This window comes from Otolemur garnettii, unplaced genomic scaffold (assembly GCF_000181295.1).
Source record: "Otolemur garnettii isolate 467f Iridium unplaced genomic scaffold, OtoGar3 scaffold00195, whole genome shotgun sequence".
In the NCBI taxonomy this organism is placed as follows: domain Eukaryota; kingdom Metazoa; phylum Chordata; class Mammalia; order Primates; family Galagidae; genus Otolemur; species Otolemur garnettii.
In genome coordinates, this window is record NW_003852590.1 from 1,820,425 (window position 1) to 1,839,662 (window position 19,238).

The 19,238-nt window shown below is 36.9% G+C and overlaps 1 protein-coding gene across 1 annotated transcript in view; it reads right to left on the reverse strand.

The window, feature by feature from the left end:
- The window catches only part of COL5A2 (collagen type V alpha 2 chain), a 136,810-nt gene extending 118,346 nt beyond the window's left edge, over positions 1-18,464 (reverse strand). The window contains exon 1 of the mRNA XM_012812200.2: positions 18,093-18,464. Within this exon, the coding sequence (XP_012667654.1) occupies positions 18,093-18,189 (97 nt within the window). The 5' untranslated portion in view covers positions 18,190-18,464. The remainder of the gene's footprint in view (positions 1-18,092) is intronic.
- Between the last annotated feature and the right edge of the window lie 774 nt (positions 18,465-19,238).

The following is a 19,238-nucleotide window of genomic DNA, read 5'->3' on the forward strand; positions in this document are numbered from 1 at the left end:
CTAGAAACTTTACTTTGCCTCCTAACTATATGGCTAACTATTTTTTCAAAGAGCATCAGAAAACTCAGCATTTCCACGTCCAGTACCTTTTCTTCATCATTCCTCCTTGGATCTCTGTGATACAGACACCGTTGACCTTTTCTAAGTAGCCTTCTGATGGCGTTCACAACACTATATCCTCCTGCCTGCTTCCTCTATGAATTCTTCACTCATTTCCTAATAACTCCAGCTGATCTTCCTCATTCTTGGACTGACTCTAGGCTTCTACTTAACATCATTTTGTTCACTGCTTATATATCCTATTTCTTCACCTAATTATATAATGTATTTATTTTGCAACTAAATTGGAAACTTCTCAAGGTCAGGCATAAAGGATTCTAGTTCTGAATTTATTACTGAAGATATACATCGAGTGCACCATAGCACTTGGCTTGGCACACAGAAGCCAAACAAATATTTGTTACTGGCAGATTGATTATAAGTGGGGAACATTTACACAGACTGGTAAAACATTTCCGCAAATGATTGAATTTTCACTCATTTGTAACTACCTTTGCAGAATCGTGAGTAAATGTCATGATGAAGCATGTTACTACAGCAGGAAGAATAATATTTTCTTAGAGAATAAGCAGTTTCATTAGAAATCCTCCTACTGGGTTTGGTTTAGATGTCTGGTCTTTGTCGAAGCTGGCCTACATGTCTGTTGTTAGTTGTATACCCATGGGTTCTCTTGCAAAAATCTATAACTAGTTATAGTTTTAAAATTTGGACACTAAGTAAGTGCATATCTAACTCTTCTAATTCCAGTGTCTTATATGGCACCTAAAGTCAAGGGATTCAGGAAGCACCCAATAAATATTTGGCCAATGATTGTTTCATTAATTTTATAATCAGAAAACAATGAGTCAGAAAGCCTAATAATTTAGGACAGTCTCACTAAATGTTAAACAAATGTTATTTTTTCCTGAAAGTCTTTTTTGCTCTGACACTCTCACTCACCCTTTGATGTCATTTGTTTTTATCTCTAGACAGATCCCCAAAGTTGCTGATTTCATTACAAGTAAATATTTTAGTTGGGTAGTTAAAAGTTGTGTGGTTATATCCTCTTCACTACAGCTTTTCATGCATATCTTCAAATTCCAGGGTTGAAATAAAATCTTAAAAGAAAAAAAGCTAAGCTCCTACAACCTTGAATTCTGCCTTTCCTAAATACTGTCTGCCACAGATGAGCTCTCACTTAAGTCCCTAAGGCACACCAGTGAGTGCTGGATAAAAACAAAACAAAAAGATTTTCGCGTAGTGTGGAGCGTTCTTCTTGATAACTAAAATTGTCGTCTTCTCTTTTCTCCTCTCTATAAGAAACAAGTGAAAGAGTCCTGGAAGGGGACCCAGAAAACATCGTTTCCATAACTCTACCCAACATTCTCTGCATCATATATCTTTGTACATCTCAGTTCACTCATTTGACCTACATATTCAAATGAGTGACTATATCATGTGAGTTGTACATCTTACATAGAGTTTTGATACAGGGCTTGCTGCACTAGCCACCTAGGAGGACCTGGGGCATCTGCTGCATCACCCCAGAGGTGTTAGTGTGGCAGGATGCACGGAGGCAAGGGCTAGGGGACCAAGTGCTGCACAGAGGGGCCAGCGGTGGCAAAAGGCTCCCAGCCTCTAGGAAGTTGAAGGAGACAGCGGCACAGCCCGCACAGCTCCCAGTGATAACCTCAGAACCACTCTTGGACCTAGAGAGCCCTCCTCTGGCTGCGCTACCTCCCTGTGAGCATATCACTGGCCCCAGGGTGGTACTGGGTTCTCCCATTCAGGGCTGAACAGGAACCACTTATTTCCTACGCCTGGGCAATTTCATGAATGGACTGTTCAATTCATTAGTGCACTCATTCACCTTGCCCTTAGTGGAAGGGACTATATCCATTCATTTAGCATTCATTCATCTTACCCCAGCAGAATGAAGGTAACATTCATTTGTTACCAAGTCCTGGCTAAACTTAACTACAAAGGACCCATGTGACTATATATACCCCTAGACGAAGAACCCAGGCAGAGAAAGGTTTTCTCCAAGTTGAGTTGTTCCCTCTGCCAGAAGCTCTGGTGATTTTTCTGTATTCTTTTCTGTAAAATGAAGCCTGTCCTACCACTGATCTGTGGTCCATAGATTCATTCTTCAAATCCCCAAGACCAAGAACCTACTGAAGAAGAAATTCCGATAACAGTTTGATATTACTATTTATAGAGGCAGGAAACTCTAAAGGTAAATATCAACAGACTACAGACCACTAGCTAGCATGTAAAATTCTAGCTTTACCTCTGAGAAAGCGAATCTCTTTTTGTACTGCCTCGGTGACACCTGACCTTTTACAGAGGGAGTTAGGGACTAATGGAGAGTTGACACTGTCTTTATCCAGAAGAACAGCCTATTTCCCAGGAGGAAAATAAAACAGTATTTATCATACTTCAGGAGTATTTTGAGCAACTGTTTGACTGTTTCCTGATTAAAGCAAATGATGTACTGATAATCTTCATATCTGTCAGAACAGAGCAATAGGGTAAACAGTTGGTCCTGAAAGATATCCTAGTATATATGATTACATATACTTGAGGCACTAAAATAAATGAAGCAATAAAAGTAATTGATGTATTCAGGCATAAACTACCACAACATCCTTCTCCCACCCCTTAGTGTCCAAACTTATCACTTTTCACCAGTAACTACATACCCATCTTTTCCTCTGTGCATCTAGTATCAAAGATTCCATATCCAATTTCCTCCTTGAGGCCAACCCCTCTACCTATACACCCAACATTGTGCCTTTTTGCATCCTGATTAATCTTCAGCCCCCCTTAATTTCTCTATTTCAACATCTTCCTCTCCCTGGGGCTCTTTGCTGAAGCCTGCAGACATCTCCCTCTGTCATCACAAAACAAAGTCAAATAAAGATCCTCACTCGACCCTACATCTTGTCCTGTATCTCTCCTTCCCTTCACAACTCACTGCCTTAAATGGACAGGAGGAGGAAGAATAATTGTCTGTGTTTGCTGTCTTTATTACTATGAAAGAAATAATAAATAAATTGTCAGAAACATCAAGACTATAATAATAAATCTTTCTACCTTCCATTCTATGCTTCAAACACTAAAGCATTTGTAATTTTTTACAAAGCCATTATTATTATAATTATTAAATATTCTTCATTCTTCTGTCCCTTCTCTTTCTTCTTCTCCTTCTCCTTCCCCTACTCTTACCTCTTCTCCTTATTCTGGACAAGATAGTGATTTAGTAGATTCAAAGATATGGGGAATAATTAAGCACTGAAAAGACAAATCCATCAGCTATAAAGGACAGAAGGCATTCTGCTGAACTCTGACAACTCATCCCACCAAAAAATATTTGGAGAACATAGAGTCTATGGTTGTAAGACTGTAATACAACACATGATATATTTATGCATTCTCTCTCTAATTGGAAAACTCAAAATTAATCTGAAATCTACAAAATTGATATTGTATTATCTTGAATATTTTTTCACAATCATCTCCTTTGACAACAGTATATATAAACTTTGCTCTAGAGTCATTCACTAAAAAAAAAAATCATGGGGTGGCGCCTGTGGCTCAAGGAGTAGGGCGCCAGCTCCACATGCCGGAGGTGGGAAGTTCAAACCCAGCCCCAGCAAAAAAAAAAAAAAATCATTTTAAAAGGTTATAAATGGGGACTTTTGTTCCTCAAATAAATAGTCATTAAAGAAATGACTATCAACCTATATCAAAACTTCAAATCCTTTTAAAATACAAAAATACTTCAAATACTTCTAAAATACAAAAATATATTATCCATGGAGATTAGGTATGATGCCTCCATCTACCAGAATGTACACATGAGACTTCCCATGGTAACACAGCACACATATAATCAAGTGAAATAACTTTGTGTAAATACATATTCTACACTCACTGGCTTTCAGAGCAGACTGGATAATAGCCCGGGATAACAGATCACAGGTTTTACACCAGAAGAAACTGAGGCCCAGGGAATTTAAGTCACTTCCACAAAATCACCAAGTTGGTCCATGACAGAGCTGCAATTAAAGCTCAGATTTCCTGTGCCTTGTTCCAGTTTTAATTTAGAAGCTTTTCTTTAAAATTATTTCAACAATTCATTCGTGAAAGAAAGCAACGGTCTATTTAGTTGAGGCCCTCATCTCTTTAACTGCATGTTTCTCTCTGTACAAGTAGAGAGTCTTAAAATACACCAGAAAGTAGACAGGTCTGAAGGATGATGGAACCTTTTTCTAAACATTTGGCTCAGATTGCTGTGGATATTTGTCACCGGTTTAAACTGCTAGCTCCAAGTCACCTTCTGACCCAGGGAAAGGAATATCATGCTACAAACAGGCTTTTAGAGATTCTCTTTGATTTTGAGACAGGCATCCTGATGAGAAATGAATAAAGAAAAGTATTAATAACAGTGATTCAGCCTTTTGCCAAGAAGCTACATTTGTGCTTGTTGAAAAACTACAGTCCAACTATGGTTGAAAAATCATGTTTTGTTTTAACATCTGTTCTGTTTATCCTCAAGTCAAAGCCTCCATTCTTATTTTTTCCTATTTAATTCCTATTTGGGGGCTTTGGGAGGTATTCTAACGACTTATAGAAGCAAGCTATTTTACTTTCCAAAATTCAAGAATTTTGAATTCTGAAAATGTCTTACCATTCACTGAAAATAATAATTTTATTTTGCACTTAGGTAACTGTTTAAAAGCACGCTAAAATAGTAACACTGCAGGGCTTTACATCTGCAAAGAATTTCCACAGGTTTTATGGACTCCTTTTTTTAGAACCTGTAAAGTGGAAAAATATAAAGCATTACCCTTGTTTTATAAATGAGAGAATAAGCCTCTAACACATTATATTTGTAAGGAATTTATAAGGAAAGGGTCAGGACTTTATTCCAGTCCTCTGACTCAGGGACAGTGCAAGCTGGACTCTGTTGCCATGTTGAGTTAATACAAGTTGAGTGAGCTCAAACAGCTGCTTTCTCTTCATTGACCGCTCAGGCAAGGTGCATGCCATCCCTCACAAAAGCACTCACTGCCCCAGGGCTCACATAAGTCTATCATGACATCAGTAAAATAGCAGGAGAGTAAGCAGATGTTTCATGTACTGAGTAGAGTTCCACTTTTCTCAAACAACTCCACCTGAGCCTAATGTGTAAACAATTGTCAAAATCATTATCTTAGAAAAAAAGAATTAAATTAAATGAGTTTACGTACCACCAAATTTTTGAAATGCATTCTAATACCAAAGTTTCATGTTCTACATTTTTGCTGGTTTGCTTTCCCTGACTTGATTTTTAAATAATCAAGAGCTGAGCACAGACTTGGCCCAAGATAAAAAAAATAAGATAAATAAAAATTTATTATTGTCATGTAGTCTATCAATTACACTTTTCCCCATTCTCTCCCTCCCCAATTTTGCCCCAGGACCCTAGGATTCACTCCTCCTATCAGACCTAGCAACCAAGAATGGTATGATAAAAACTATTTCAGTTATGGAAGAAATCAGCTGTAATGAAACAGTCAGGGAATCCATCTTTAAAATGCTAATAATATTCACATTTCTTTAGTGCCCATAAAGTGCTAAGCATTTTAATATGACCTCTCAATATACAGATGACAAAACTACATCTCAAAAATCAGTAAACTGCTCAAGGTCACAATTTAACAAGGAGCAAAATCAGGATTCAAAAATGTGACTCCAAAGACTTTTCCCTATCAAAAGTAAATGGAAAAGAAGTTCTAAATGTCAAAATTGCTAACGTCAAAAAGCTCTAGATATAAAAAATGATAATAACTGGAAACCCTAGAGCAATTCAAAAAAATCTCACTTATGTCAATGTCTTAATCCTTCTGCCTATAGGCATAATTGGTAGTATTTATACTGTTACCACACAAGAACTGATATATAGGCTGGGTGCATTGCTCAACCCCATAATCCCAGTACTTTGGGAGGCCAAGGTGGGAAGATCGCTTAAAGCTAGAAGTTCAAGACCAGCCTCTCTCTACAAAAATAAAAATTGTCTATGTGTGGAGGTGCATACCGATAGTCTCAGGTACTTGGGAGGCTAAGGCAGGAACATCACTTGAGCCCAGGAGTTTGAGGTCCTTGTGAACTGTGTATTATATATAGTATTGTGAAAGTTTATTCTAAATTTACTATGTTTTAGGAAAACTGGGTCAAAAATTGGAAGATTCAAAGGAAAAAATTAAGAGATGTCACATACTTCCTCTAAATTTTTGAAATTATCTATAAATCCCACGAGACATCATATGGGTATGGTCATACCAAACCGGCATGGAGCCTTACATTTCAGTGTATCTCTGTGAGTCTATCTGAGACAACTACCAATGGGCACAGCCTGTGTACTTTCAGAAAACCCTTCTTCCCACACACTTCATGGTTTCCATACCCTCTCTGCTATCTTCCACATCCTACTCAGTGCCACGGAAGCATAAGGTTCTACTCAAGTTAGACTTGAAACCCACTATAGAAGAGTGTTAGAAAGATAAGTTTTTTGTTTTTAAATCATCTGAGGCAAGAAAGAGAGCATGTGCCAGCAGGGAAGTATCCACTCTGACACGGTTCAAGGGAGTCTGTCATTTTGGAAAGCACGTCTCTTAAATTCAGTTGGCTATGTTCAGTCACTTTGGGCAGATATTATGTGGCAATTTCAGGGTTCTATCCTGAAGAAACTCAAAAGTCCTCTTCAAAAACAGTGGGAATCTGGTGGGAAAAGTTCTGTTTGATTACATCAGGCAAGGCTCTGTGTCTTTCAGAACAGATGTGAGTCTAAGGTTTTGACTGTGGAACCTTCTGTGGACAGAGTGTCTATGACAGCTGAATTTTATCCACAGACATAGCGTGAGCCACAGAATCCATCTGAGACATTGGGGCTTTAATCTGGAGCCAGTATGTCAGTTGATTCTCATGGGCCATGAATACTTAGAAAAAAATCTTAAAATGTAAATTACCATAAATGAGCTTGCACTACAAGGGAATAACAGTATTACACCTGTGTGTAGGACAGTAATTACAGAGAGTATGTGGAGTGTGTTAGTTTCTTAAGGTGTAGGAAAGAAGAGGAGGCCAAATGGGTAAATTTTGATAAGAGGTCATATTAGGAGGAAAAGTTTATAATTTGAAGAAAACTTGGGGAAAGCAACATCCAGATAGAGCTCCAATGTGACACCTTAGAAGGCAAGGATGGACTCAGAATCCCTAATGGCTTTCCTTTAAATGGAAAGGAGGTTGAAATCATATTTCTCTAAAAAAAAAAAAACAATTAAAATAAGTCATCTATTTCAATTTATTTTTCTTCTAACTGGGCCTGCTCTTGCTCTTAGGACATTAGCAACATTTCACCCAAGAAGTATAAGCGCATGGGAAGCTCTGGTGAGCTGTATGTTCAATAAGTTTGTTAACATGCTTATTTATATAATGAACATACGAAAATATCATAAAACCTACGAATTTAGTTTTATTTTGTCGTCCTCCACAAACACAAACCCCCACTGAGAACTTAGAGTATATTCATAGATGTATCTCTACAGAACTCATTCTGTTTCCATTTCGTCCCATCTTTTACATCAATACCACCCCCAACTCCTATTATTAAAAACAAAACAAGGAGATTCTGAGTATATAATAAAATCTCCCTGGAATAATGAAAACTCCGTTGCTTCAGGGATCTATGAGTTAGTTCTAAGCAAAATTAAGTTCAGTTATACTGTGCTTAAGGCAAAATAATAAGGCCCACACACACACACAAAAAAAATCTAATCAACAGAGGTCAAGCATTAACGCAAAATAGGAAACAACTAAGAGAAAAAAAAGAGTATAAATATCTATGAAGATGTACCACTATAGCACCTTAAGGCTTGAACACAACCTTTCTGATAGGATTTTCAGCTGACCCTCATTCAGTAGCCTCAAGTCCAGTACAAACTCAATTACTCATGTTAAAAAATTTTCATATAAGAATTTCTCACTTGCCTTGGAATTGTGTGTGTCCTGTGCCCTCTCAAAGAAAATTGAAACCTCAGAGCTTTTGCATTTGTAGCCAAAGATCAGAAAACAAGAAACTTCCCCACAGCGCATCTTCCAATGGTAGTCAGTTCACCCCATGAGAGATTCTAGCTAGAATTTTATCAATAATATGAGAAACATGAGGCCCTGAATTAACTTAGGTTTCCATTTCTTTAATAAAATCTCTGGAAATAATGAGAAAGCACAGGTTTAAAAAATATTTTCAAACTAGCATAAATGAATCTGATAGGTTCTTCTGCCTCAGGAGAAAATAAGCACATAATTGCTATGTAAACTAGATGAAAATGTTAAATCCTTAAATTTTTAAATAAATTGCATTTGCATGGAGCCATCCATATTTTCAGAATTCCATGACGAAAAATCTAAAGGTGAATGAAGGCCACAGAACAACCATTCAAATATTGAATATCAAATATTTAACTAAAGAATTTTATAGCCACAAATATCTGGAAAACTCGACCTGCACCTCTCCTTCCAAGTTAAGTGTATCAATGTTTTTTAAGTTTAACAACCTAAAAAGAAAAAAGTGCAGCAAAGTAAGAAAAACGTGAGTATGAATAACATTCCTAATGTCCCATACTAGTTTCTACTTTCTGGAGTAAATTTCACAAGAATACCCGGGAGTGAAGGAAGTGAGGTAAGTTAACAGCTTTTGGAAAATGAAGACACTCACTGCCCAGTCGGGGAAAAGATGGTCACCGCCCACTACTGTATCCAAATAGTCCTGGAAGCTGCCTTGTAAATCCTTGTGCAGTGAAGCAATTCCTGTCATTCCAAAGGCAACCCAGAGAAACACAGAGTGGAAAATAAGATTCTGATTTTCAATAGAGACTTTTATGACTATCATATTTTCAGAAAATGAATTCTGACGCAGACAGGGCCAGTCGACAGGCATGAGGTGGCACTGGGGCATGGAGTGGACAACACTTGGCCTGCATAGTCACTGGGAACCATCACAGAAATGCGGGAGTGGGAAACAGGAAAGGGCCCTGATCCTTGAAATCATGGAGCCATCAGAAAGTCTCCAGTGGAAGAAGCTTTTGTTTTTACTTTCTTTTTTTTTTTTTCAGTAGTACACCTACAAAAGGAGACAATACAAAACAGTCCTTTCATATGAATAGCAAAATTTTTAAATAAGGTTTTAATCCCATCTTTTAAAGAGCTCATTAAAAATACACAAATAAAAATATTGCTATATTGCTAAAATGATCACAGTAGAAATGTAGATAAAATTTCCATGTTAAGCTTTATACCAGACTTAATTTCTCTAACAGCAAAGGTGGTTGTTGTTGTTGTTTTATTTGTCCCTAACATCTAACATTTTGGCTCTCATAACCACCCAATTGGCATTTATTATTATTGCTATTAGTATTAAATAGTAATGTAATAACAATACCACTTACTATTTAATAAGCTCTTCCTATTTGCTAGGAGTCATGCTACCAGGTACACGGTGTATATACATGATAGTATTCATAACAATAACTTGAAGTAAATATTAATATTCTGACATTACAGATGAAAAACTAAGACACAGGGAAATAAAGAAAATTGCTCAAGAATACACAAATATAATTTGCAAAACTTGAATCTGAATTCAGTTCACTCACTTGTTGAAAAATTTTTTGTTTAGATTTTCCCAAATAGTATTCAATTAGTATCTGCACATGGATATAACCAATATATAAAATGAATGTAAGGCATTCATTCTCTCTCCCAAGAAACTTAGCACTAGTTAACACCAATACATCTGAAGTACTTAGAGAAGATACATCGAAAGGAAAGATGATATTTATTGTTGATAAGAATCTTTTTAGCAGATACAAAAATTGAAATAGAAGTTGAAGGAAAATGCCAATAGGCAGAGAGAGATAAAAGGAAAGGCATTAATGTACATAAATCACACAAATCAGATGTGGAAACAGTAAGTATTTAGATCTGACCTGAGAAAGAATGCCTCGTGGTGTGCAGCAATCAATAACATTAAGTAACATTCATAGAAATAATCGTAGCTGTTTGGACAGAGTGTAGAAGATCACACTTTGTTAGGGTAAAAAGAAAATACTCACAGAGAGTTTAGGCCAATATAATGTGCTAAATATCAAGTCAAAATAAAATGTTCAACTGGAGAATGACATAGGACATGAATTTGTGAGAACACTTCTCTACACAATATAGTTCACACCGGAGAGAGGGGCAGTGAGCACGGTGAGACAGCAAAGGAGAAGCCTTGTTATCAACAAATGGAGAAGGAGAGTGCTGAGCAGAATGTGGACAGGAGAACAGCAGAGATGTTAAAAAGGGAGACAGTAAGTGTGTGTGTGTGTGTGTGTGTGTGAGTGTGTGTGTATTAGGGGGTGGGAGTTACAAGCAATTCCTTATTTTTAGGGAAACAATGACAGTTGATGTGCCTAAAATTCTATAAATGGGCTAGATCTGGAGGGTCTTGTATGTCATGCTGAGAAGCTTGAGCCTTACTCTTTCTTCAAGTTATGGGAGCCAATGGAAGGTTTTAAGGAAAGCATAATAAAAACATGATTAGTCTTTAGTTTTACATCACACTGGCAATAAAGAGGATCTGTGTGTGTGTGGATGACAAGTGAACACCTGGGAGGCACGGGGAAGAATGCACATGCCATTGCAGCCATCCAGGGATAGATGATGGGAGCCTGAACTGGGGCATTTGTAGCACAGATGGAGAAAAGATATATTAGGGAAATATTTAGCAGGCCAAATGGTAGAGCTCAGTGACATTCAAATTTTGCTGATTGAACGCCCGATTGAATGATCAGGTAGGATGATGCTGCCATTAACTGACATAAGAAGGATTATACAAGCAAAATAGCCCAGTCTGAAGGCAAGATAATGAGTGAAGTTTTGGGGGGACTGAACTTGAAGTGGTTCTGGGCCATCCAGAGGTCTATGGATACACACCTCTTAAGTTCTTATTAGAGGTAGGGGTTGGACAGAGAGATCTGAAATTATCAGCATTTTATTGTTATGCAAAACACTTTTTCCTAGATGACCTACGAAGACCTTATCCAGAGATAATCAGTGAACGCATCCTCTGAGAATAACAGTAATGAGGGAGAAAAGAGCAGGGAAGTAAAGGAAGAACCTTCAGAGAGCAGAATTTCAGGAAAGCTACAGTGGCCGATTGTATAAAATAAAGGAAAAAAGACCGATGAGACGAGGCCAAAGGTGCCTGTGAAACATTGCGCATATTAATCCTCCTCTTACTAGACCGGCCTAAGTGGAATGTGGGGAGGCCAGGCAAGGGCATGCGAGGCAGAGACAGAAAACTATACTGGTCCTTTAAAGCAGCTGGGCTAAGAACAAAGATAAGAGTGGGAGCGAGACACAGGCCCTGGGAGAAACTTGGACTTGTTTATAGGCTAAGGAAAAAGAGCAGACAAAAAGGAAATGATGCAAATTATAGAAAAGAGTGAGATTAATGGAGGAAGTCCCCCCAAGGAGATGGAGAACAAATAAAATGCAGAAAGTGCTTCAAAAATGAAGATTCCTGCAGGGCTTATATCTGATGACTGAAATAGATTTTAATATATCACTTCTTGGGTCTCATTTAAGTACTCTAAAGTTGCCTTTAGGTAAATTTCCCAATAATCCTCCTAGAGTCCCATAAAACCATAGGAGTGTATTTCCCAAGTATTTCAGATGAGGATGCAAAGACTAAGTGAGGTTGGGGGACTTCCTGCAGGTCGAGAAACTGCTAAGTGCAGCAAGGGACAGGACCCAAGTTCCTCTCATGTGCAGGAGAGGCCAAGGCTGACTGTGCTTGTTAGGCTGTATAGACGGCAACAAGGCCTTGGTGGTTAGGTTGCCAGCAATGTTTCAACCAGGGATACAGTTCATTATTATCTTAAAACCGAATTCTCAATTTACAATTCTGGCTGAACAGACACCTCCAAAAGAGAGGGAATTAAAAAAATAACCATTACCCATGAGGCTGTCTCCCCTCTTTCCCAGATCTAAACATAGAAAAAACAGCATGTAAACATATTTGAGTTTGAACATTGTACCAGAAGACTATAGAGACTAAGTTCCACTGACTTATTAATGTTAATTTATTAATATTATTAACATGACATCTCTCTCTATATAGGGCAAGATTTGTAATTTCCCTGATATTCTGTTTTTTAGATATTATGTTCTGTATAAGATGGAACCATCTCGATTTCTTTTGAAGAGTTTAGTTTTAAACATATCAATAACATGAAACCAAAAGCCTAAGGCTGCCAATATGGCCATATCTTTTTTTTTTGCAGTTTTTGGCTGGGGCTGGGTTTGAATCTATCACCTCTGGCATATGGGGCTGGTGCCCTACTCCTTTGAGCCACAGGCGCCGCCCAATATGGTCATATCTTTAATACAAAATTATTTTTTAGGATAGACTGGTCCCCCATGCAAATGCCAAGAGTACATAAATATTGAATATGACAATTCATATTCAAAATGTACATAATTTGTATGTGAAATTATATGGAAATAAATTCAAAGGAAAACTAAATTATCAGTATCTTCCTAATAATGTCATTCTGACTCAAAACATTTTTTCAAATGGTTATTTTTACTACAGTTATAAGAAAATTTCAAAAACCTCATACTTAACAATAAATTGATAATGTCTCTTGTAATATCTGTAATGAACCTTCTACTTCCTTCTACTTCCATGGGTATAAATCATAGAAAATGTTACATCAAAGACAACCATGTTATTTAATTCTAAGATTTGTCTTATATGAATCTGTGCAACTTGCCCAAGTTTATGTACCAGATCAATTAATAATTAACAGTTCTGGTCTTTTCCTCCTATCCTTACTGCATCTCTCATATGTAAATAAAAGATTTTCAATGTTGTGATAGAGAAAAACCATCGGATCAAAAAGTTCAAACATTTTATGAATGCTGTGTAAGGCTAGGTGATAATATAAGAACTTAGAGCATTATTCAACCTGAAGTAAACTGTATGATTAAAATGAAAATTCATTCTATGGCCATAGATTAACATGATTCCAATTCTAAGTACCAACTTCTCAAACAAAGTTCCCCATTTCTGCTTTGCTTCACATCTTCCATGAGGTGCTAAAATGATTAACACACTGAATTTCAGCCCTGTGGTGACAATACTGAAGTATGAGGAGAAATAAGAGAGAAGAATGATTAAAAATGAAAAACATATTCACCTGGAAATACATTTGAATAACATGTGTCTTTCGCCCACCATGAGGGCAACCTGGACCTTGAGTTATTTTTCCAGAAATGATTGTGAATTTTTCATGTCTGATCAATGAACTTTAATTAGACAACCTCATAAGTTAATTAAATAACTGGAATAACAAGTTATTACTGAAAGTCACAATGTATAGCCTTGCAACATAAAAGCCAATTAGTCTACATCAAGATAAAAGATTGCTATTCAAAGACTTAATACATTGGCTCACCAATGTGAATAAGAGTCACTTGAAGAACTTTGAAAATACACAGATTCTCAGACTCATCCAAACCCACTAAATCAGGGAACTTGGAAAGGACAGGGGTATAGAATCTATATTAGTAGCGAGATCCCAGGTGATTCCTTATGTAGTCATCTTTACATTACACTGATCTGTGGATTGCTTACCAATTACCCTACAGAGTCATGGTCAAAGTATACAATGTGTTAGCCAGTAGAAAGAATTCACTAAATCTATCAATCTACCAATCTACATAAGTAGAGAGAGCTATACTCTTCAAACGAACTCATTAGTTTAGTTTGGATAAAAAGTATAGATACTTCCAAATTTATCTGAAGAGAATTAGATTAAGAAGTAAATAAAATGCAGTAAAATGCCATCCAGTGTCCTTGGCTTTGTAGCCCACTCAGAAGTGAATAACCAGTGTAGATCTGACACACAGCTTTGTTCTATTCATTGAAAGTATAAGATCTAGTTTACTAAAAGTAGTTGACAAGCACACTCACTTTGGTAGAGACTGTAGTTGCCTCCTAGTAGCTATTTTTCTTTATATCCTTCCTAGAAGAACTATACCTAGTAGAGTACATTGCCAGTGCCATCCAGATAAAGTCTACATTTCCTAGTTGTCCTCACAGGTCTATATAAATATATGACTAAATTCTGGCCAAGTAGAAATAAGATGAAATATTATGAAGTCTTAGAAGTTAGAAGTCTTCATAAAGGCAGAAAAGGCTCACAGCCTTTGTCTCCCATCCTCTATCCATGCGCCTAGAAAGTACACGTAATGGCCAGTGCTTCAGCAGCCATTTAGAGCCATAAAATCAAAAACCATGCCCCAGGGATAAGGGAGTAGAGATCTAGTCTCTGATGACATTGTGGAGCCAATATGCTAGCCATTTAATGCCTACTTAAATGTTTCCTTTAAAGGGGGGAAAAAAGCCTTTTAAATTTGTTTATGTTTGTTTATTTGTTTATTTAAATTACTGCATTCTGCTATATGCAGTTGGACCTTAACACAAACACCCACTAAAGAGAAAAGTCTTCATATCCTACATGATTTAAAGTATCTATTTTAATAGTAATGAGTTTAAAACTAGTTGAGTAAACAAAAATCTTAAGCTATCTACTCATATTCTGTACCTCCTTTAAAACGATTCCTTTCAAATCTTGCAGAATGTTAAGGATCTGCTTCTGCATATTTGTACTTGAACAGTGAGAAAAATGACAGAGATGAAGTCATAAAAATAGAAGTGATCATGACATAGAAAGAACTGTGAACCCTTCATCCCTTGGTAATCAAAAGTTGGCTTGAGTCCAGGATATCAGTGTAAAGTTGAAACAGGAGGGCTGCAAATTTATGGACTATGAGCCACATCTGGCGCTCAGATATATTTTAATTGGCTTATGCAGTAACTCTCAAAACATTAATTTTGAATATCATAAAGTGGATATGCATCTTCAGTTCCCCACAGGCTGCTCATCCTCTGTTGACGTGGAAACACTCACTCACTTCACTTATTTATGTCACCTGCCTGGCCTCTGAAAACAGCGACATGTATAGCTGCTAGAAATAAATGGTACATTTCTGCCCTTTATCTTCTCTCCACTGCTCATCTGGTGGTTCATACCAAAGGTTATTTTGTAAAATTAAGTATGCCTAGGTCTAATAACAGGAATGTATGTAGTTCACTAGCTATGAGAGTATTCTTCAGGAATACAAAATTAACTGGAAACACTCTAGCTTTTCTCTTACAAAAAATAAATATGAAATATTTCAATGGAACACACATACTGCCCACCACCAACACACACACATTCTTGAAAAACTGGTTTTATGTCTTAACTCCCTAATTCATGTTATTTTATAGTTTCAACTAAAGTTAGCCCAACTCTCAAACTTTTTCTTCCTGGTTTCTTATCAATTAAAAAACAATCCAATAAGTTCTTAACATTTACTGAGAAACAGTATTGATTTTGAACTAAAATGCCTACAACTTTATCTATTTACATCTACCTTATAATTCCTATTTTTATCAGACAGAGCCACTGTCCTTATATTTTACATTTCTGGCAAATACTCAAAGTCAAATACAAGAAAAATATGCCTTGAGGACATAAGCAGGGGAAAAAAAATATGCACTTACATGCAATAGCAGGTCTCTACATTTCCAAAGGAAAACATTGGTAGACAATGTAAATACCACAGTATATGATTTAGTCTTCATACCCAAATTTTGAAAAACATACTTGTTTTGCATGTGTGCCTTAGATATTTATTTAATTTTGAGCATTTACCTAAGCTTACTTTTCTCCAAACTCAAAACCACGTGGAGTTTCTCAATTCTGACATTTCCATTAAGCTTGTGACATGCCTCAACAGGGGAAATAAAGTATTGCCAAATATCCATACAGTATCAACTTAAACCAAAATATATATGCCAAGTAAATACAGTACAAGTTAAATGACTCCAGATATATTGGATTCTGGAATTCTTCTCTGTGTTATATTTAATTAGGGACATAACTACTTTCTTTTGCTATTGAAGACTTATCACATACATTCTCTTATGTTGAGTAATAAAACAGAGAAATTTATTTTTTACAATACATATGCAAGTAATCACACATTCTCTGTAAATCTGACATTTGGAATTCTAATTTCTGTGCTTGGTGATACTGGGGGGGACTGGAGTTGGTTTGGAGTTGGGAACTGTTTTTTGCATCAAAGTCTGACATTCCTAACATTTATGTAAATTACTATTTAGGAAAATTAAAGTCTGTTCATTTTTCAAAAACACCTACAGAGTAATTAAAACTGTATGGAAAGTCTTTCAATATATGGTCTATTTCATGTACCTTATGAAACAGTCTTTTCATTTCACATATTCAATTATTTCAGGACTTTTGTAAGAGTAAATTATTAATTTTAATGTAAATGAACAAAAAGATATATTAAAATGTTTTAATTAAACTTAGTTGTCTGTTGGGGGAGGAGGAAAATCTTCCTCTTACAATCATATTTTCTATAGCTACTGTAATTTTTCTGTATTTTTCCCCTTTTCTAAATTCTACTTCCTATTCAATTATCTTTCCCACCCTTCTAAGCAGCACATGCTTTTCACTATGACAAAGGAACTCAAATGTTTTTACCTTCTATAAATCGCTTCATTTTTCAGAACATAAAATGTGACATAAAAAGTTGCAAGATTTAGAAAGTGCCCCCTCTATGGGACTCCTGATAGATTGTTGGGTATTCATCTCTAGATTCTTATTTTGACTCTGAAAGTTTTTAGGATCTGTGATCTCTAGATTAATTTAATGAACATCTTTAGAGTAAGATACAGTAACGTAGGTCTAGATACAGCTATGTATATATGTGTGGGGGTAAAAGTAACAGAAAAATTAATGAAAGTGCAAAGTTTTAAAAACTTGAATTTGATGTTAAACAGTTATGAAAATATATAATGGCCCATTATAAAAGAGAATATGTCTGTATTTGAAATTTAGCCCTGAAGAGTAAGGATTCAAAAATCGGAAGAATCAATTTAAATATTTTCTCATGTTCTATATCAGCCATGAATTGCTGCTTAGCCAGACCATCTAACCTAACTCTGCTATTTGCAAATTGCACAGGCAAAACAAAGTTAGTAACAAGGCAAGATTTCTCTTTAAAAAAAAAAAAAAAATACCAAAAACAAAGAAAGGAAGAAAACTTTTGTCTACGGGATAAAAACCATACAAATGCTCTGTGCCAAACAAATGATATATAAGGCATGCTGATTTCCTGCCATCCAACTGGGAACCACCACTGTCCTCCTAACCAAGTCAGTAGGGTGGGAAAATACCACTGTTGAAGAAATCTGGCTTCTATCAGCCTCTGTCATGGAGAAATAAACGAGGCTGCTTCCCAGTAACCCAAAGTAATTTTAAGATCACAAATGAAAATGGTAAAGAAGCCTAAGTCTGTAAAGAGAAAAGAATGAGCAGCCAAAGACAAAGAAAAATCAGAGCTATCGGAGCTGCTGCCGAGCTTTTTCTAAACAAAGAATTTTATGAAGCCGCTGAAGTTCAGTACAAAAAAAGACTCCACCCTACCCAGCTCCTGCCGCGACTTTTCCTTGCTCCGAAAACTCCAGCCCACAGCACAGAATTCCTCTAACTAAATAAAACGCCTTTAGTGCTCTGTTGTAAGCACTACTCTTTTCTTTTCTTTTAAACTTCCCACTCTCACACTCAGGCGAAACGACTTATCTCAGGCTTTCCCAGAAATATTTAGTAGTGCACTCTTTCCAACGGCAGATCGAGACGCTCCGGATTCACAAACATCCCGATTGTCTTCCAAGCCGTTTGTTTCCCAGGTGCAAATCTGTCAGCCCCCTTCTCAAACTTCAAACCTGAGCCTCCTCTTCCAGCTCTTCCTGGGGCTTAACATTCCGCTTAGTTCTCAAACCGTGCGATAAACACCACAAGCAAAGCAAACGGCAAACTCACCATCCTCGCCTTCTTCCTGGGCTTTTATTGAGACAAATTGCCCTAATAAAACAGTAAGAATGAGGAGAGGTCTTGCTTCTACCCAGTTTGCCATCATGTCTAAATATTAGACATGTGGGTCCTCCTGGGAATAAAAAGTAGATTCTAAGGTTATTGTAGCACCATGAAGTCAGCTGTGGACTCTTCTTTCAGCACCAGCCCCGGGGCTGCCTCTGCAAACCCCCTTTTTCAGCACCAGCTCCGGCACAGTCTGTGAAAACTTTTTTCAAGCGATGCAGCTTTAAATAGGAAGAATGCTGCCTCCACTTCTTTTCCTGCCCCTTTTCAGCTTGTTCAGGCTCATAACCATCCAGTGTCTGCCAAGCAACGGTCTGATTGATGGTAAACAACCAAATCAGAACACGCGCCTCTGTGCCTGAACTTTCTCGATTTCATTTATGTTAAAAGCATGGATGGGACTAAATAACAGAAGCAAACTTTTATTTCTCTTTCCTTTTCTTTTTTTTTAAGAAAGTCTGTTCGAGAGAAAGAATCCTATTCTCCCCTCCCTAACCCTTCCCCCAGACACACTCCTTAACTTTTCCCCTATAAGCTGAAAAAGACATTCGGGAGGAAATACAGCCTTTTAGCCTAGTTTTAGGCAATTGGATAAATTCAAGACCCTCTTTTCCACCTTAAGTCTGTAAACGGATCACATTTTAACCCTTTCTTTTGCTTAAATAAGGAAGTATCCTCATCCCCTCTTAGATTCTACTTATGTTTTGTTTTTACCCCATACTCTGGAAGGGGACTCTTAGAACACTGCCCAGGTAAAGTTCAGGTAAGGAAACTACTTTGGAGAAATGAATTTGTGATGCAGCATACTTTGAATCCAAAAGACAGGTCTTATCCTGATCTCTCCACATCTCTTGTTAAGGAACCACACGTGCAGCTTTCTTTTGCCCAGAGAATTTAATTATATAGAAAAATTGGCTAGTGGAAAGAAATGAGAAGTCTACCACATCTGGATTCAGAGGGTTTCCGCTCAAACACCAGCTCTGCCCTCACTCATGTTGTCAATAGTCACATAGTCTTTATCTCTGCACACTCCAAATTTCTTATTTGATAAAAAGGCTTTACCCTGGTCAGTCTACAAGATTTAGTGAC